We start from the raw sequence: 22,439 nt of genomic DNA on the forward strand, positions 1-22,439 counted from the left end.
AATTTCTAACCTATATCAAAACTAACTTAAGAGAAAAAGTGTTAAAGAGCCACACTCTGCAACAAGCTGCTTCAGAGTCCAGATTTAGCCAGTTTCTATGAGGTGAATTTAATCTGAAAATCCAAACTTTCATATCTTCACAAGAAAGAGTAACAGAATGCTGTATCGATATATGGAACAAATCACATCAGGATGTATTGAATGTCTTAAATGTAAAAACTCTGCAATAAATATTTGAAGTGCATGTTTTGAAGAATTAAAGATCCTAAATATGTTTATCCCCTCATTTAATATATTAAACAAGCTTTAGTTTTATTAATAAATATTATACTAAAATAATATATGTACATTTCTATTCAGTTTAGAATAGAATAAAGGATAGCAATATTTATGCAATTCTGCACTTTAATGGACAAATTACCTGTCCTACTACTGGTTCCAATGGCAACGGAGGTGGTTTTTCCCGCTCAGATCGTTTGCTCTCAGGATGACGACTTTTCTTATCAGATCGAGGTGACAAAGAACGTGACTTAGAGCTACGCCAGCTCTTATTTTTCCTAGGGGACCTTGACCTAGACCTAGAATACCTATATTTTTTCTTTTTGTATGATGGGGATCTAGACCGAGACCTTGACCGTGAATACCTTCTCTTGTGATGCCTTTCTTCAGAATGATTCCTGTGAAAGAAAAAAGCAGATAAGTAGAATTTAGTTACAGGGTGGTCATAAAAAAACTTATTTCATATATAAACCCTTAGCGGCCGATCCACTCAACCAATTAAAATGAAATTTCAGATATTACTTGAAGGTATGTGCTTAAGATTGTGATGATTTAAAACAATAGAACTCTTACAGTTATGATTACAGTGAAAAATATTTTTAATCTTCGAACAACAGCACCCACTTTTTTCCTGTGCATATTGATCAGTGTATTGAAAAACGATAAATGGCACTGGAATGATACACAAATGACAAAAATTGCACATACAAAACATTTCTGAAGAACAGCATTATAAAGACCAATGACAACACAACAGAGGAGAGGGGGGGGACTTTTATTGGAATTACAAGTTTTCAAGATGCCCACCTCCATAGACAATAACACATTGCATGTGGGAGATTTTTGACAACACCAACGAACATAACATTGCAAGAGGAAGCTGCAATTTTATGGCATCTTACAAATCTCATATATTTGAAGTGTATATCTTAGATAATCCCAGAACCAGTAATCCACTGGAATGACATTGGGGGATCACGCTGGCCACAAAGCTGCAACGTTACAGAACATGACTCTACCTTGAAATGCTGCACTAACAGAAAACTTGCAATTCTAATAAAAGTTTTTTTGTCTCTTTCTTCTCTTATGTTGTCACTGGTCAGGGTTCATAGCCACATTTTAGTTAAAAAAATAAGCACCTGTAAGCACTTTTCAAGCACATTTTAAGAAAAAAATAAGCACCTGTCTAATTACATTATACACAACTGCATAACCTTAAAAATTAGACTCGTAATTTAAAATATGAGAAATGCAGTATTTATTAAGAGAAAATAAGCATTACCTCAACCATGGAAAATAATTACTTTAAATTTTAAATAACAGTTCAATTTACAGAACTAGTTTACAATGAGAGAAAAAAAAAACTATGCAGAACTAAACTATATTACAAGATTTAATGATGAAATTTCAGTTCAAAATAGAGGAAATAAAAAATAATAAGGCATATTTATTCTATTTGCTTGGAACTTAATAATAAACACAATTTATTTTTCCACTCATATTGATATTTAACTAATTTAAATCTAAATTCTGAACATTTTCTAAATTTTCATCGTATATCAGTTTTTCCTTAACAGATATTGCAAGCAAAGTAATTTAAGTAAAAAAGAGGAACATTTCTGAAATCAGAAGACAGAAATTTGCTTCATGCAGCCATCTTTAACAGTAAAAGCTTAACTAACCCGCATACTTGGAATTGGCGAATATTCGGACAGTCGAGCGTAACTTGAAGGAGCGGATGGGGGGGGGGAGAGACTGTAGCCGCTCTTTAGATTTTCCGCTAAATAAATGCTTTTGACATTTCGATATGTGCATCATATAAAAACAAACCAACGGAACAGAAAAGCTTAGCAAAAACTCTTTTAAGTGTTCATAAACAAATCTTGGACCGAACATCAAAATTAATTATCTCTGCAAAATATCGCAAACGTTATTGCGCAATACGTGCGCGTGCGCCGTAATTCTTCCCGACGTGATATTACGCAATCGGATTCAACAGCTGCCGATATTGGGAGAATAAAGAACTAAATAAAGGAAAAGAAAGAGACTTGGGGTGTTTTTCATTCTAATTTTCAACAGATTGCGTTAAATTACCGCAGAACTTTTAGTCCTATTCAATCCAGATTGGAAAGTGACCAAAAAAAAAAAAAAAAAAAAGTCCGTTGCTTGTTTTGCAACAAACTGTAACAGTTTCAATATTCGAGATTTTGCGGAGAAAGAGGAGAACCTCCCAACGTTCGTACTGTATAATGTATTGGCCAAAAAAATGAAATTATTTTGACTATTCAATTACTTTCCCTTTATTTACGCCATTCCGAATATTATTAATTAGAAAGCTAATCTGTGTTAAAACACAACCATTTTTGGAAGTTTACTATACTTTAGCAGTTACTGCAACTATGTTATTCTAAACATTCATACATATGCTCATAATATAAGCATAACGATCATAATAAACACGAATATGAACTGACCAAGCGGAATGAGAATGCAAATTATTAAGATCTTGATAGAAATTCAAACGCGTGTAGTATTTGGGTGGGAGGAAAAGAATGCCAAATGTACCGGAATTTTCTACTGCTTTCGCAATGCTTTGACCAACAGAATGACGGACACCTGTCTGTACTCTCCGTGCACACCAGAGGTTATGTTTAATGCAGAGAAAGAGGGAAAAGCTATTTCCGGGAGTATGATTCACTATCTGACATTCCATATTAGGAAGAAAAGTTGTTTATTTAGTTTCGGCTTTGGTACCGGGAAAAATTGCGCGTTCCTTTAAAAAAAAGCACTAAAAGCAAAAAATAAGCACTAAAAACAAAAAAATAAGGACTTTAAAGAAAAAGTAAGCACCTATAAGGGCCTTTATATTTTATTTTCAAATATAAGGACTTATAAGCACTTATAAGGACCGCTACGAACCCTGCTGGTTCTTTACAATGCTCTTCTTTGCAAGCATTTTATGCCGGCAATTGTCATCATAAGTGTATTACTCCAATGCCATTTATGGTTTTTCGATGCACTTATCAATTTGCGCAGAAAAAAGTAGATGTTGCTATTTAAAAAATTTCAGCATTTTTTCATTGTAACTGTAACTGTGAGAGCCCTATTACTTAAAATCATCACAATCTAGAGCGTATACCTTCAAGTAACTATACCTGAAATTTCATTTCAGTTGACTGAGTTGATAGATCACGAGAGGTTCACATGTCAGTGAAGTTTATTTATGACATCCCTGTACTGTTGAATTTTGATGACTCAAAATTTTCAAGAAATTAAACTAAATGCTTGATGCAGATAAAACTTAATAAAAACCAGAAGCACTTCTTGATAAGATGAATTCCTTAAATTGAAATATTTAATAAATAAAATGTTTTCTAAATACAAAATTTAGTTCCATTCTGAAGTCAGATATATCCCAGAACAAAGAGATCATTTCCTAAACTACCATTATTGAACCTTTAAATGCAAAGCAACTGATGTTTCTGTGATTTGACTCATTTAGGCATAACCTTAGAGAATTACGCTCTTGCTTTTGTATGTACTTACAAAATACACTTGATGGAAAATGTATTGACAAACTCAACAATTTAAAAGCAAACAGTGTTGTCACTACTTGACATAAAAATTTTTCACCTCCAGTACACTACAATGTTGTGATTCAGCAAAATGTAAGATATCAGGTTTTAATAAAAGTTTCCCGCCACTGCAAATATCATCTGCACAAACAGTTCACATTGGCATGTTTAACTATATTTTGTCAAACGATTTTGGGCATTTGAAAGAAAGAGACTTGCTATAGAATACTGTGTTGTCAAATTTGTAAAAAAATATCACTATCATTAAGTACAAGGTGTCTCAAATGGAACTATCACGCTACCAGATTAGAACCATTATTTACTTCTAGTTCTGTTGCAAAAAGTCAGCTACAGAATGTCACCAAATCATGTGTACAGCTTTAGGTACTAACATTGTACCATATGACACTGTAAAGGTTTGCTATCAAAAGTTGAAAAACAAGGACTATGACATTGAAAAAGAAAAGTGCTCTGGCCGGCCTACGGATGTTGATGAGGGCTTCTGGAAAAAGATCAGCATGCAACCACTTGAGAGCTTACTAAGGAGTCAGACATTAGTGCTATGTCGATTAGATGCACTGTGCATCGCACAAACTTGATGTCAAGTTCAATCGCTGGGTGCCGCATGAACTGAATCAAGCAGATAGACGTGTTCAGGCCTGCACTAATCTGCTCAAATATCAATACAAGGACAAATTCTGGACCGAATCATCACTTGTGATGAAAAGTGGATTTACAACAGAGGCTGAAAAGGGGGTTGGCCTGCGCTCGATGAGCAGCAGCATTGTAAAGCACAATTTGCATAAAAAAAATCATGTTTTGTATCTGATGGGACTGCAATTTTCCCCTAAGAGTATCTGGAAAAAGGTAAAACCCTCAACAGTTAGGTGTATAACGAGATGCAAGTCCGTGTCAATGCTGCTATCAAGAAAAACATCAAACTGAGTTTCGGCACGAAAAAGTAGTGTTCGATCAACATAATGCAAGACCACATGTGTATGCATTCACCGGCTGGACTCAAATGGGATCTTTTGCCACACCCACCACATAGCCTTGACATTGCTCCTTTGGACTTCTGCCTTTTTCACACCTGCATCTACATCTTGCTGGTGCTATCTTCCATTCTGCACAGGACGTCCGAAGTGAGGTTGATCCGTTTTCAGACTCATGACCACCACATTTCTGGGCTGAAGTTGAAAAACTACTAAAACTTTGGCAGAAAATCACAGATTTGGGTGGTGACTTCCACCAGCACTAGAGGTACTGCTTTCATGTTTTTTACTAACTTTATTAAGAACCTCCCTTTTTTTTGGTAGAAAACTTTCACTACAACCTGATATTTATCTTCCACTTTTGTTCAACAAATTCAGCTATATTAAAGAAATGTGTTGCAACTGCTTAAAACAAAATACTTTTATCTTCCATGAGGAAATTTCCACTAGGCAAAGCATAAGACAAACCCTTCAGATTTAATTTGTTTGTTACCAGTTAACACACCAAAGCAATTAAAAGCAATAACCATACCCAATTCATAATTTTTATGTTCTTTAATCTGACTGATCTAAATAAAAATGCATTTAAATTATGAGATACTAATTTAAAATATTATCTATTTTATGAAATTACAAGAGTTACAAGAGCCTTAAAATTACTTATTTTTTTATTTTTTATATTTACTATTTTAGGCAGCTAGTATTAAAAAGGACAAAGAAAACATTCTTTATCTATTCAAGTGAATGCATACCAATTATTCTTCAGAACCACATGACTTCACACTATTCTTAAGCCTTTTATGGGAGGCAAGAAAATATATACACTTTAAACTGATTTTCTTGATTTTAATTATATTTCAATATTTCTTTTACATCAAAATAATTTTGATCATTAATGTACATAATAATTTCCATCTTATTTTGTTATATTTATTTAAATTCATGCTTTAAAACCTTCCAGGATGCTACCAAACAGAATTTTCTGCAAGTCGTGCTGACTTCAATTTTTTGTCATTCAGAATTTTTTCGCTCTTTTCATTTAAGTTTAAACTGCACATTAAAATAACAATTTACTAAGATCTGTTGTGAAATACATTAGCACTTCCAATCTCAAAATCAAAACAAAACAAATAAGTTTGAAATGATACTTATGTATTATCCCATTAACTGTAAGAGTTGGCTACCATTGAAACATGACAGTTGGTGAAGATCCCGTCAGAGTTACACCAATCCTTTCTATGGTATTCTGAAGGAATTGCTATCTCTTTATTTAATAAACAATCAGTATTCAATGCCTTTTGTTTTTCGCACTTCCTAAAAAGGCTTTTGTCAATTTCTACTATTTTGATGAGTTCTCCAATTTCACCAGAAGCTCTGTTTAGTAAACTGTGAGTATAAAATCACTGTGACTACTTCACGAAACTAATCATGCTAGCTATTATTGTTTTGCTGGCCATATTCAGTTAAAACAATAGTGTATATAAATTGTTTTCCCGGTAGGATACCATAATCTTGAAAATAATTTACTGTTTGCTGTTTTGTAGGAAGCAGGTCCCAAATTTTAATACTTTGTCAAAATAAAAGAAATCAGTATAAATATAACAGTTGTTTTATATATCCTTGTTCATAAAAACAAAGATGGTTTATCATTAACTGACCAAGTTTATATCAGCTGAAAGTGCAGTAGTTATTAATATGCTGTTACATAATGCTTATCCATAACTGACAAAAAATTGTGCTGCTTGACAACAGTTCCCTGGTCATTGGCATAATACAATATAAGTACCAAGAAAAACAAAGTTTCAGGTATTCCAGTCATATACTTCAAAAATTTTCAAATAACAGTGCTAATTTTTTACTTAATTTCTTCCTTAATTCAAAAGTAATATTAGTACTTTTTAATTATCTGCATCCCTACCGAAATGTTAAGAAAAAGCAATTATGAAGTAAACCAATATGTCAACAAAGTTATATGGCAATCCATGATATTGCCAGAAAGTATCTATGTGGCAACCCATGTTATGTATGCACATAACTGGTTTTGACCAGCATGAGCTGAAGCTGTATGGATGTAAAATTTGTACAATTCTCTGATTTTTTTACGCAAAAAATTATTGCTGTGCACATGCGTGTGTGCACACACAAACAAACAAAATTTCTCAGAAAGGGTGAATTTTTATTAGCAGTTTCTTGCTTTTTAAATTTTACTGTTGTTGCTCTAGTCTGGAATTCTTAGTTTACCACAGTTTTGAAAACAGGTGTTGCCAAATAGTTCATGAATGCTCTCTAAAGTTGGCAATGAATTAGCAACGTTTTGGTAGATAATCAAAAAGTATTACAATATCATTTAAGAATTTTCAATAATGCTGATTTTTCAATTACTTTCTTTCTAGATTCAAAAGCAATATTACTTAATTGATTGAGATGTAGATTTTGAATATGCATCATTTAGATACTATAATTTTGTACAGCATGGAACTCTGAAACAATTATAGTTGAAAGTTATTTTAGAAATTCAATACTGAAGTACTTCAAAATATTTATAATAAGGTGTTAGGAAGAACTACAGTAAACTATGACAACATAAACTAACAAAAAATTTAAATTTTAAAAGAAAAAAAAACTATTTTATTCTATATGTAAAAAGTGCAAATACCTTTTTGATGACTTGTGTTTCGCTTTGTCTTTTTTTGATTTCCTGGAATCTGGGGATAACGATTCTTTCTTTGCACTTCTAAAAGTAAATTGACAGTATGAATACATAGTCCGCAATTAAACTGCATTCGATTTCTCTGTAAGCACTTACAACAGCAAAAAATTGATACAACTATTAAAATAAAATAAAAAAAGAAATGGCAGAGGAAAGGAAAAAAGAATATATATTTAAAAAATACACAAATGATTTCATATACAAATTTTTGCTTACATTACCACTTCATCACATTGAAGAACAAGTCAAGTTATTCAATACACATTATTACAATGCCAGGTTAAAATGCAAAGTACAGATCTCGGAGATAAAGTCTCAAATTGAAAGAAATTTTACAGGGATATGGTTAAATGAACAAATCTATTGGTATTATGCAGAGTACAACAAAACAAAAGAATGATTTTAGTTGAAATAAGGTGACAAAATAGAAACTGGCATATGAAATTTTAAAGTATTTCAGCCAGCAGTAGTAAAGGATTATATCAAGAAAGAATATATTTGTTCTATGCCTAACAAAAAATGTTATTTAATAGTTCTCAAAGACTGATGAACTAATAAGTTAGTTTGTGATGAAACTCTCAACCCACAACAATCAATGATTTATAATCACTGTCATGGAGTAATTTTAGCTGATAATTATCATACGATGGAGTTACATGTCTTTTGTGGTTCATGTGGCAAGATGTATTGTACAGCTATGTATACTAAACCTGAGGAAGAAATTAAAATGTCATTTATATATACAAAAACAAGAGCTGCACCACTTAAAGTGAAATTTTTATCAACATTGTAATTATATTCTGCACTATTTTTAGCAAATTTGCTGAAGGCAGTGATGAAATGTTCAAATGGTCCTGCTAGTAATTGTTTCACATGGTCAGATTCTACTATCACCTTTTTCTCAATTGCCTCTGAATCACAGAAATGGCTTCATTTTGTAGCTAAACAAGTGTCAAAAATTCAAATCATCATTCTTGAGGTGAAATAAAATCATGTTCAAGGAAAAAATAATCCTGCAAATTATGGTATTAGAGGCTCACAATGTAATGAATTAACTGATTGTGATCAGTGGTTCAATGGATCTTCCTTGTTACAGAATTATTATCCTGATTCTTTGTTGGATGAACAAATAGACATTAAATTAGACAGTCAAGAAGTAACCAAAGGAAAAACAAAACACATTATTTTCAGTTTCGCTAAAATTGGTGATGATTCATTTCTCTGGAAATTTTCAACTTGCTCAAAATTATAAGCTCTTGTTGCTTATTTGTTTCAGATTTATCAACTGTTTGAAACACACTTTTAAGAAAACAGGGTTTCTTGTTAGTGAAGAACTTGATAATGCAAGCTGTACAACAGTTAAGAACTTTACAACATTATGAATATCTTGATGGGGTATCAAGCTTAAAGAGTAGAAAATCTTTGAAATCGAGCAGCCGAATACTATCTTCAAATCCCCTCCTTGATGAAAATGGAATTTTTTGTGGAGAAGAACAATTAAGGAATTCAAACATTTTGAAAAATCAAAGGCATCCCATGCTCATTCCTCAAAAATATTTCATTTCTATGCTCATCATTAGATGTTATCATAAAAAATATTTGCATGCACCTCCTGCAATTTTACTTTCTATAATAAGAGCAAAATTTTGAGTTCTCGCTACTAGATCTGAAATAAGAAAAGTCCTTAAATACTGTGTTGTTTGCTGTAGATATCATGTCCAAGTTGCAAGACAAATAATGGCTGACTTATTATCATCTATAATTACAGCTTCACAAGCTTTCCTTCGAATCAATATGGATTTTGCTGCTACCTTCATAATAAAACACAGCAATTGGTGGAAAGCCAAACTACTAAGTTTCCAAAAATTTTCGAAAAATTGGAGCTGAGAATATTTCTCCGAACCACAACACTGAAATAAGTGGAAGAAATCTCACGAAAATTTGTCTGTAAATGACTTAGTCCTGATTAAGGAAGAATACACTCCATCTCTTCAATTGGAATTAGTTAGAATATTTTGTGTATATATTAGTGTTTTTGAAGAAGTAAAAATTATAGGTGCTTATTATACTGTATTAAATATTATATTAATATATAAATACACAGTCATAATGTTTAGATAGTGTATCAATATAATTTTTATGCATAGTATTTATTTAATTACAAAAAGTTTCTAAAAAATAGCTTCATTATATTTACAAAAAATGATAGCTTTCACAGAGAACTTTCTTTAATAACAACAGCTTACAGTAGTTGCTGTAATAACAGCCTTCCTTTCAATATATAATATTGCAATGAGTTTAATATTAAGACTAAAAGGGCACTAAAAAATTAAGTTACTTCATTTTGGGAGCAAAAGCTTCCAATTCAGCTAAAGCTTCTTCAGCAATCTTCTCATCCTCATCCAACATATTCTGAAAAAAAAAAAAAAAAAAAAAGTGTAAGAAAGTTTCAGAAATTAAAAATTGATTGTTTATAACATTGCTTTCAACTAATGCCTCACAATGTAAGGAACACCCTCAATAATTATCAAGTGCACTATGTTTAGATGATGTTGTTACAGATTACCCATAAAGTTTTCATAGGATAATAAATCATTTCTTTCACCATTTTCACTATCAATTAACTTCTACAAGTGCTTTTCCTAATATGGGCATTATTGCTTCCCAAAGGACATTTCAAAAAATTTAGATGTCATTGAGAAGCAGCTGGACAACAAGAATCACATGAAAAATTTGACTGTGTAAATATTTTTAAAATGTTTAAGCACTGACATAATTAAATAAACACTAAAATAGTGTGTCACATCAAATCGCACCAATCATCAATTTGTATGTGTTCATCTAAGATATATGCAAAGTTCATTTTTTATTTTAAGAAATTATTCATCATATTAATTAATCATTCAAAAATTTAAAAGCAAAACAAGAAATTGGATTTGCAGTGTCATCTAGTAACCTCATTAAACATATTCTTTCAATTTACTTCAGTTCACACAAATTATAAAAAATAAGCAGTTGTTAGAATTTCTGCATATTTTCCTAGATTTATTATAACAAATCTAAGTTGGAAATTTTTAATATTTATCTATCAGTTTCTGAATATCGCAACAAATTTTTATTAATAGTTTAGCGAGTGCAACACGTACTTGTTGCACAAGTAAAAATTTCAATGCATATATTTAGTGTTAACAAGAAATGTTTTTTAAATAATATTACAGTAAAGCTGTTTCATGAATCAGATACATTCAAAATGAGTATTACCGACTCATTACAAAAATTTAATTTTTTGTAAAAACATTAATTACTACTACTGTAGCAGCACACGATAAAGAAGGACTGGAAGATGAAAATAAAGAAATGGGAATTCCTCTGAGTTACATGATGACATCATGATGTTTGTTACTGACAATACACGACATTAACTATTTATCTCTCTAGTTGCAAAAGACAATTCCAAATATATTTGCAGTGCAGATGATGTCTTTTTTTGTGTGTGTGTGTGTGTGTGTGTGTGTGTGTGTGTGAGAGAGAGAGAGAGAGAGAGAGAGAGAGAGAACCAACCTTTTGGCAATGCATTAAGTAAACATTCAGAGTATACTGCTAAAGCGGACAGAAATTTATCAGCAATCCAATATTTGAAAGTTTAAAGACTTTGTATCTCTTTAGAATCTCCTCTTAAGATGCAATTCACTCCTCAATGCCACTCGTACCTAGAGTACTAGTTCTACCTCAAATCAACCATCATTTTGTAATACACAAGGTGATTCACTACCAGACTGACAAACTTGCAGGATGTGTAAGGGTTCCCGGAATCACATAAGAATGTAGAGTCATAAAAGCCGTAGTTGTGAACTATGGTGCAAAGAAGCACAGAAAAAGAACAGAAACAGCAACACATTAATGGGGCAGAAATAAGTTTATTGAAAGTTTGTACCAGAACAAAATGTTCGAAATTACGACCAGAAGTCATCAGGCAGGCCAGGCAGTTGAGCTGCATGGAATGCTTTACATTCTGGAAGATTCCTCCCGGCAGTCTTGCAGTAGATGGTGCTGAATAGAAGCTTGCATGTACAGCGATCCTGTAAGTCTTCATTTGCGATCTGTTTCCCGTGGTAGTAGGATGAACATATATTCAAATGATGGACTGGTTGACATGCTGATCATGTATGGAGCTGCAGATTGTAACGGGCATGGCAATCGATGACTGTGCCAAGAAAGTTACTGAAACAGGTGTGCTCTACATCACACAACCTTCACAAGTGTGAACAGAAGGTTATGCGAGACTGGTTGTTTAATGAGAGCTACACTGCATCGACAGCGAACGACAAGGACACCTGGCAGAAAACAATCCAAGTACAAGTACTCAAGCAATATCTCAACAAGTGGGTATATCTCAATCTATTGTCTGGAGGATACTTGCAGCAAACCAAAAAGTGCATACCATCCTCATTGTGTCCAATCATTAGAGATTAAGGATTATCCACTTTGGAGGATGTTTGCTACATGGTTCCTGCAACAGAATGCTACAGACAGCACATTTGCTGCATCTGTATTGTTCACAGATGAAGCATACTTCACACGCGAGGGTGCCTTCAATCAGCACAATGTCCATGTGTGGGCTTAGTTGAAGACCTCATAGCTTGATATCTGGAGTTAGCAGGAGGATATATGACATATCAGGAATCTTCCAGAATGTAAGGAATTCCATGAAGCATTGCTGTCAAGCCTACCAGACAACTTCTGGTTGTAATTTCAAACACCTCTTGTAGCATAACCTTTCAATAAAATGTTTTCTGTCTCATTAATGTTTTGCTGTTTCTATTCTTTTTCTCTGCTTCTTTGTACCATAGCTCACAGCTACAGCATTTTTATTCAAATGTAGCAACTAATTTGGGACAGAGAGAGCAGTAAGTTTGAGAATAAAATAAACTTTACAAAATTTATCAAATAGCATTAAATATTTTACACTTGCAATAGTTGGACATATTTGAAAGAAGATAAGTGACATTTTATTTATGTTTTACTAACAGTTAACTTTATGTTTTTTTTTTTTTTTTTTTTAATGTCTCATTTTGTCATACACTTGCACAGTCTAGGTTTTGGTGTAAATAGCAGATAGATTTTTATCAAGTGGTACAGGTTAAAATGAGAAATGAAATCATAATCAGCATGATTCATAACAAATGACTGGCTGTTGTCATCGCTGCTGCTTGCCTAGAGAGAGACCTACTGATAAGAACAAACCTGAAAGGCTGGATGTAGGCACGGTCGGCAAGTTTTGAAAGTTAGTTGGGCTCTGCCTGAGGCAGTAAGTGTTGTGGCTTCATGCAGAGTTCCGAGGGTTTTAATCCAGCTAATATACTTTACGGTTCCAATAAGCCACTAAAGCACCAGAGATGATAATTTGTTTTGTATTATTTTAAGTCTCACTAGATGCAAAAAATAAGTTTTATATGAATTTTTATATTTTTGTGTTTTATCTTGGGACCAAGGTAAGGATTAATGAAAAGCAATAACTCACTTTAATAAGCACAGATAATTTTTAAGAGTAAGCAGTTAGTTATAAATAATTAAATTAGGTAGTTAGATAATCTTCGCCATTATGGATATACATGGCTGTTATTAAATTTTATTTATTTTTTAACAATATTTGTTAAAAAAGGCCCTAATCACAATCACAGTTTAAAACACATGTAAATTATGACACTGATTCTTAAAAGATATTAGGATAATTTAACATTAAAAGCTATAAAACATGTTTTATAGCAACAACACTCAATAAAATATTTAATTTGAACACTCAATAAAATATTTAATTTTTAATTTGAAGCTTTTCCAGACACTTTGGCTAATTTATATCTATTTTCTTCTCTTTAGCATCTTTTCTAACAATTAGAAATTTGTCTCAATATGCAAACCAGTGTTCTCCCTAGTTTCTCCTTGCTTTATCTCCTAACTTGTCAACCTCTCCACAATGTACCTTTGAGGGTTCTAATGCAGAACAAAGATCTAAAAAAATGCTTGTTTACCGAAAAGAAATGGCAGTGTACAAGAAAGCTATTATAACGGCTAAGAATGAATCCTGGAAAAAACATTGTAGCAACCTCATTGAAATCTACGATCTAACGCACAGAATAGCTACTAACAGGGTCTTTCATCCCTTGCAACTTAGTGCCCCTTCGAACCCCACCTAGAGGGTGAGTAGGAAGATTTTGGAAAGAATTCTGACCACGATACTTAAAAAAGATGAAGAGTCAGGGGACTCAGATACACAGAAAAGAATTAGACATAAGTTCTATACCCGCAGCTGGAGCAGCAGTGACAGAGAAAAGGTATCACCAACACTGCCGGAACTAAATAGAATTATACGCAATATTTTTACTGACAAGGCTCCGGGCCCAGACAGCATTGACAATGCAATGCTGAAAGTGACACAGTCAGAATTCCCAGAGCTCTTACTCACATTATGTCAAGCTGCTGGAGAGTGGGTACTTTCCCTGATCAAATGAAAACTGCAGAAGTGGCTCTCTTTCTTAAAGTAGGAAGAGACTCAGATCCAGAATCCTACAGACCAGTCAGCCTCCTGCCCTCTCTTAGTAATGTCATGGAGAAGGTTATCCTGAATCATCTAAATTACTTTCTTAGAAGAAACAGCATTATCAACGAACTACAGTTTGGATTCAGGAAGGGATCTCTACAGAACACGCGGTCAATAGCCTCATTAACAATATACAGGCACATAAAGAAGGCCTCCACATTTTAATTATCTCTATAGACATCAAAGGGGAGCTCGAGAAAGACAATAATGCTGTGAGGCAAATTTTTTAGCCGTAGGGTCAGCAATCCTCTTCTGCAGCGTAAAAGTCCAAACCCCGCCAACAGGCATGAAGCAAATTATCACTATGTCTGAAAGTAACTACAAAGTCAGATAAAGGTTTAAATAAGCCTCTTATTTAAAAAGGACTTAGAGCATAAAGGCATGTTCTTATGCTAACAAAATCAATTACAGCTTGTGGTGGTGTAATTAAACAAGAAGAGTCAAATTCAAACTAAAAATGTGGACTAGTGGTCAAAGACTAAAAAATTGGATTTTATTTTAAGCTGACTCAGTAACTTTATCATCATAACAGATTCAAATGTTGGCAGTGACAATGCCCAGATGAATAATTACAAATTATCAGAGCTGGCAAGAACTAATGCAGCAAGCAAGCAGAGGTCAGAAACACACTCTGCCTTACACTCCAAAAACCTCAGTTTAAAAACTGTCTAAGTGATTTGCATTCTGGTGAAACAATAGAACTGGGAAATCATAGTAAAGGCTTAAATTATAAACAACTGGATAATTTACATAATAATTAACTGTACGTATCTTTGAAGAATAATTTTCTTTCTCTTTATGTATTCAGTTTCTTTCTTCAATATGTTTCCTTTTCATTTTAGGGGCCCACCAGCGGCCGAGCGGTAAAGTCGCTGAACACTGGTAGTTCGGTCCAAGGTTCGAATCCCGCGAACAAGCTGGCTGCATGGGTGTTTTTGTGGTTTTCCCCATGTGTAACGTGTATACGAGCCAGTTTTCCTTAGAAAGTCCTCCACGAAGGCATCCCTTCCCTTAGGCAGATAGCCCTTGAGGCTTTGCCGTAATTAAATAACCTAACCTAACCTTTTCATTTTAGAATTTTTGGATTTAATTAAAGATTTCTGTTATTAAAAAAACTAAATGTATTTTGAATATATAGAAAAAGCTGCTAATTTTATTTCTTTAGAAATATGAAATATATATGGCAAGGGCTGGTTACAGAGCTGGTGTGGCAGAATTTTTAGAATTTAGTAACATGCTGAGCAACAAAATGAAAATTACATAGGTGCTCTTAGCATGAAAAATTTGAGAAGACATTTTTAATTAATTACATATCAAATTTGCTTTTGCTAAGAATTGTTTCTTAAATTGTGCTTTATAGCATTTATTACCTTGTTTATTTTTCAGATTCAAAATATTGTATAAGTTGCCAAAATGGAAAATAATGTCATTTTATATTATGAAAGCAAAAATAATTTTTTTAATTATGTTAATGTTATTTTTTAAATATATTTCTGTATATTACCATTATTTTAACAATTTATAAATGTCATAATGTTTAAAAATAATCATAAAAAAATTCCCAGATATCAGAATTAAAAATTTTCTATAGAAACTGATCCTGAAACTGCAAAAATGTTGATATGTCACCAAATTTAGAACTGTTTAATAAAAGAATTCACATTCCCAAAAGTGAAAAGTTGTTTAAGAGCTTTTCATTTGAAAAAAAAAAAAAAAAAAAAAAAAAAATGAAATAATTTTGAAATGCTTATGTTTCACTTCCTGCTCACAAACTCCAGTAACCCACTGTAAAGAACGCTCCTGAACTCTACTAGAAAGACCTATGATGCTCTTGACTAGAGAGAACGTCGTTAGCAAACTCCTCACATTACGAGTACTGTAATTCATTTTAACGCCTATTTTAAAGAACTGTGAATGGCAACGACTTAACTGAGGAATACGCATGCGTAAAGAGATGAGATTTCTGGTGAGACGCCTGTCAGAGAGAGTTTGGGAAGCTCCGCCAGCGAGCTGAGGTGTGGAGACTAAATTTGTCCAGAGATGACGAGTGTTATCTTTGTTAACGTCTCTGATTGTGTCACCAACTCGGATATGTACTCAAGTTTTTCTAAATGTATTAATTAAATGTTGTATCTGTGTTATGTTGTGTAATTAAAGTGATTCATCACCAATACCAGTGTTGATTCTGTTCCCACTGAAGCATCCACGACGTCACACTACCATCTAATTTAGAAATAGAAACAAATTATAACCCATGAACCCATTCACAAGATAACCATATTTGTCAGTGAATCGCCAAAAATATTCTCCCCAAAATTCACAATTCACACTCAAAATGTTAGTCATTAAAAACAGACAAAAATTTCAGATGATTAAAATTAAGGACCTTTTGCTGATTTTGGCCAAAATTAAAGACTTTTAAGAACCCAGAATCGATTTAAAAAAACATGAGGACATTTACGGAGTCTAAAGGACCATACAAACCCTGTTGTATGTGATTCTTTTCTGGGCCTAAAGTTATACGGAAATAGCTTTTCAAAAATAGGAAATAGCATTTTAAAAAATTTAAACACTGGAAATAACATTCATATGCATTTTCTAAAAATTCATATGGCTCACAAAATTGAGCAAAATTGACTTTTTGAATATGTTAATATTAACTTTACTAGTAAGATGGAACAGAGCTAATAATATCTTCAAGTGTGTTAGTATTGACAATGCATTTTATTTCATAGGAACAGTATAATTGTCTTTTAAATTTTTGATTTATCAAACAGATACAATGATTATGATCACAATATGATAATTATGATTGTTATAGTTTTATGAACTGTTGAAGGACATGAATAAATTTATCCTTCTTGAAAAAGAGGATTTACAACTCTTTAAAAAAATTAACAATAAATAAGTCTATCCCTCTCAAAAAAAAAAAAAAAAAAAAAAAAAAAAAAAAACTTACTCTGACATTATCATCGTTTGGAATAGCTAAACCTGGATATTTTTCTCTTTTCTTTTCAAGTTCAGATTGAAAATTTTCTTTGCAATCATCATCTTCATCATCATCAATTATAGATGAAGATTTAGGCCTCATCTGTTGTATGATTCGTAGCAAATTAGACATAAAAGAGTCCTAGAAATGAAACATAAAAGTATAGATGAAAAGCCATTGACTGAAATTGTACATAGGAAGGAAACATACCAATATAAAAGTAAAAGGGAGAAAAACAAAGTGTGATTAGCAAAGTTTTAAAGTAAAACATTATGGGCAAACTGAAATAAGTCCTTCAAAAGCCAAAACATTTGCTTTTGAAGATGAGAAAAAAGCCTAGAAGTAAGCTGATTGTAACAGTTTAAAATGCTCATGAATTAAGTTACTTTATTTTTTAAGCACATGGAAAAATACTTAAAACAAGGTTTTTATATTCCTAAAATGAATCAGAAAATAAAAAATGCATTACTAATTGTATAACTTTTATATCAGCTACCTAAAAATCTGAAAAACAAGTGTTATTACACATTTTACAAACAAATTATTACAAATTAATTTCCTTTAATATTTTTCATGTAAATCATTTAATGCCTTTGAAAATGTATAATAAGAGACTATTAACGTATTTACAAGTTTTAATTATATACACTGTACAATACTAATGGTGAAAAAAATAACTAAATATGAAATACAAAAACACTGCTTTGTACTTTCTTAACGTTTTATTTATGAAAATTCTTTTCAATAAGAAAAGATAAATAAATAAAATTATTGTACATATTATTAAGTGTACATTAATTATTTGCTTACGATTCCATACATAAACTTAGCAATGTGGTATATATTGAGGTAAAACAACATTAAATACAAATATTAACTGATTAAATCTTCATCAAAAATTTAGTATTACTATTCCGTTTTGAGGATCGTAAAAAATTGCAGTGAAAATGTATGTGCAAAAGCGCCAAATCTAACAAACGTACCCATTTAACAGCGTGCCAAATCTAGCGTACGTGCTGATTTCAGATTGCGTAAGTTTATATAGTTCTATATTTCTTAAAACGCCATTGAAATACTAGTTTAATTTTTAAATCCTTTTTTTGATAGCCTATGGATTTAACAATTTGGGAATTGCCCATGACGAAAAGTCTGCAATAGAATTTTGGGTAAAGTGCAAAATCACCCACCATTTTCACTTTAAAAAAAATTCCCAGAATTGCACAAAAATGGCACTACGCACAACCCTGACTTTATGTACACATCGACCTATTTTCACTTAAAAAGTAGAAAACAAAATTGACAAAAATTAACTTTTTTTTTTAACCTTGTAAAAAGCGGCAGACAAATAAGTGGGCGATTCTGCACTTTACCAAGAATTTTTTCAAAGAAAAGGCATCATTCATTATAGAAAATTATGTTTGAACAACCAACGAGATGAAATTATGCTTTAGCGAACTTGGTAGCGAAATAGCGATGCAGGCATCCATTCAGTTATGTTTAACAATTTTTATATAAATTATAATAATGATCTGAAATAGTTATTTAATTTTATGCTTTCATTCAATCATGTTTAGCCTTTTTTTATATAAATTATAATAATAAAGTATTACATGAAATTAACCTTTCATCTAAGTTAAAACATCAATCTTAGACAGTTATTTACTATTATACTTTCTTGCATTAGGGTTGCCGCAATTATTTTTGGCAGCACTGACATCAACTATGGTTTGGCAATTTTTTACGGCCCTCAAAGCCGAATAGTAGCAAAAATTCTATATATGTGTAAGATTAAGATATTTCAGATCATGCAAAATTTAATGAGATAAATTATACTGAAAATCACTATGGGAGGGAAATGGAATTTGCACAATTAAATTTGATTTATTGCTGGGAAAAATTTTTCTTAGCAAAAGCTAAAAATTAAAAAAACTGGGAAATTCTGTGATTTTTTTGTTAGACCAGGAGATGTGATGAAAAACCAGTAGAAATGGCAGCTACTGTACAACCCCAAAATTATTTATTTTGTAATGCATAATTCAATTACTTATAAAGTTGGAATTTACTATAAAAACAATCTTTTTTTTTTTTTTTTTTAAATCCCTCAAGCCTACTAAGTGTGTTTCTAAACGGTAATACTAATATTGATTTTTGCACATTTGTAAATATTCGATTTGGAATTCAAAAATTTTTAATTGCTCTTCTTATATAATCCCACCAACCGACGAATTTAAATACATCGAATCATGAAAGTTGATAGAGATTCTGACAAAATTGCAGCAATCATTTTTGTAGAATTCAGAAGGAAATGACGCTTCTTTATTTCATATACGACCAATATCTGACTCTTCATTTTTACCCTTAGTAAAAAGGCTTTTGTTGATTTCTACTATTTTGTTAGACCCTCCAATTTTACCGGACTTCTGTTTAGAACGATATGAATATGAACTTCCTGCAGTAATTGTTCCAATCTATTACTGTTTTTGTCAGCTATATCAACTTATCATATCTGTTAATAGATACAGTTTTATGATATCTTATTACTTTGAAAATAATACATTGTTTGCTGTTTTGTAGAAGGCAGGTACCAAATTTTATTCATATTTTTTTTTCCAAAATGCAAAAATAAACATAATAATAATAGTTAATTTATATTCTTGTTCATAAAAACAAAAGATGGCTTATTGAGAATCAGTTGCATTTAAATCAAAGGAAGCATTGCTCAGCGACAGTTTTACAGTCAGTTGGATAATATGCAAGTATCCTTTTCTATAATTTTTCAGGTATAAACTATTTCAGTTATTGTTATAAGTGTTTTATACAATTTTCTTCTCTACCATTATTAAAACAATTTCATATATAACAATTCATAGTCCATATTTGTGGGATGATTCCAGTTTACTGGGTTAGCTCCTGACTAGCACTGTTTCATATTTTATCAGCAACATAAAAACTACTGCTATGTTATTTTTTTAGGGACTTATGTATTAGCACAGCCACCTTAGCAGAAGCTGTCAGATTTTCAAACTATGGCCTACATACACATAATAATTCTTCAATTTTAACAAACAATTTGGCTATTTTTGTGTGCGTTCTTTTTATTATTCTTCAAGATGCAATGGCTCTTATAGACAAAACTGTTATTTTTTTGGGTCTTAAACTCAATAATGTGTGCTTGTTCATTTCAGGTGTAATGGAAAAAACCGTTAAAAATTCTGCAGTAGCACATTATTTGCTGCAGAACTGCTACAATTAACTATTGCTGTAAATTCAAAGTGATCCTAACAAAATTTCCACTGGAACAAAAGAAGGAAAAATCCATTTGTAAACACACTTATGAACTGACTTTCAGTATATATACCTAATTAACACATAAAATACATATGTTAAAATATCTATGCATATAATAAATAATTCATTCCTTTTCTTCATTAGAAAATCACCAATCTGTGCTAAGCCAAGGAGTCTGCACTAATACTGTACCATTTTTTAACTGTAATACAGTACAAAGTCCGTAATCCAGACTCGTCGGGAGACGATTCCGGATTAGGGCTTTTTCCAGATTATAGATCATCAATTTAAATCTGGTAAGATGGCATTCAGGAATCATACAATAAAAAATATGAAACCGTAATTTATGAAATAAAGAGCAATTATGATCTAAAGGGTATCAAAATTTACAAAAAAAAAGCTTAATATTTATTTGTTTACTTTATTAAACATTTCTTTCAATGTAAGTTGTTTAAGTTGCTTCGTTTTTTGTGCTAATACTTTCTCTTTAATTCTATAAACAGACATAATTTCTTGTTCAGTTACAAAGTTCCACTGTTCAAGTCCTGTAATTGCTGTGTCGAGAATACCGACTAACTTGTCAATCGAAATATTTTCGTTTTCAATAACACTTTCTTCACTATCGGAAGCGCGCATGGGTAAACGTTTTACGCGCATGCGTAAGTTTGTGGCTTTGAGGTCCGGATTATAGATCATTCCGGATTACGGACTTTGTACTGTATAACTCTTCTAATAATAACTGCAACATGTAACAATTTCAAATACTGAACAGCAAAAATTACCAGAAAGTAGCTATAATGCCGAATAGCAAAAATTACCCAATTATGCCCCAATTGGGAAGAGTCGTGTCGTGGGTGCATTGTGAGCATGGGGTTAGCCCGTCTGCTTAATAAAGTGTTACTTTTATTTTTTTTTAAAAGTACCGACATCAATTGAAATTTGCATATTTATTTACAAACCATATAAAGCTGCAATAGTTAAATCAAATCTCTATTTAATGCACATGAATTTGGTGATCTTTGCAGACTTCAGAAACACAAGAGCAAGTAAATAATAAACCACTCGCAGCTCTTCTAAATTTCTGAACTTTTCACATTTCTTTGTTTCAGTATTAACCAGTGTTAAAAATTCAGCCTCTCACAGATGTGGGAAAAAATAATATATTTAGTGTTTTTTTTTTTTTCCAAGACCTGGATTTTTTTTAATCTTTAAAGAGACCCAGGATTTTTCAGGAGAATTTTTAAATCCGCACTCTGAAGATTGCATTACCAGGTCCTCCTCTTCATCTAGTATAAAAATGGAAAAGGCAGTTACATTACTTAGCCAGTTGAATTATTCAGTATTCACTACGGAAAATATTTTTCAAAATTTTCTTTTACTGTTTTTAAATGTTCGATTATTAAAGAAATGACTGCCTCATCCTTCACAGAATCAATGATGTAATTCACAAGTAAAAATGTTTTCATTGTTTTCTTGCATACTTATACTGACAGTATTAAAGCCAACAGAAATATCGGCCAAATATTTTTGAGATATGTTGAAAAGTTTGTCTTTTCCTGCTTTCGGGGCGGGGAGAAGACAGTAATTCATTTTTTAAATTTCAACACATGATTTAAACCTTTCCACATGACAGCCATTTTACTTTTGTGTGAAGAAGTTAACATTTATAGCCTGCTTTTATAAATGAACAACGTAATTTCAAAATTCAGCCTTTCTTTGGTCTCATTTTAATCAAATTACCCATGTAAACTACTTGATCCAATACTTCATTTAGTTTCTTCGACATAGTGACCTAATTTGCTTGGTTTTTCTTATATCACTCAGTCTAGTATATGGCATTATTTTTCATAGCAATTATGGATGTACTGAGTTTATGATATCATGCATATAAATGTTATGATTGTCATTTGCATTAGTTGATTACAATTGCATACAAAAATTGTTTTATACTATACTGATTTTTCTTTTGAAACAATTTTTAAAACTTTGTACTTGGCATTTTTATGGA

General features: G+C 31.9%; 1 protein-coding gene across 1 annotated transcript in view; it reads right to left on the reverse strand.

The window, feature by feature from the left end:
* pea (ATP-dependent RNA helicase pea) overlaps positions 1-22,439 on the reverse strand; it is a 159,788-nt gene that overhangs the window by 111,759 nt on the left and 25,590 nt on the right. The window contains exons 3-6 of the mRNA XM_085820150.1: positions 17,114-17,284; positions 9,895-9,968; positions 7,503-7,580; positions 422-677 (exon numbers count right to left, since the gene is read on the reverse strand). Coding sequence (XP_085676276.1) covers positions 422-677; positions 7,503-7,580; positions 9,895-9,968; positions 17,114-17,284 — 579 coding nt within the window. The remainder of the gene's footprint in view (positions 1-421; positions 678-7,502; positions 7,581-9,894; positions 9,969-17,113; positions 17,285-22,439) is intronic.

This window comes from Stegodyphus dumicola, chromosome 7 (genome assembly GCF_044657685.1).
Source record: "Stegodyphus dumicola isolate Sdum_Otavi_A_Nest chromosome 7, ASM4465768v1".
Classification (NCBI taxonomy): domain Eukaryota; kingdom Metazoa; phylum Arthropoda; class Arachnida; order Araneae; family Eresidae; genus Stegodyphus; species Stegodyphus dumicola.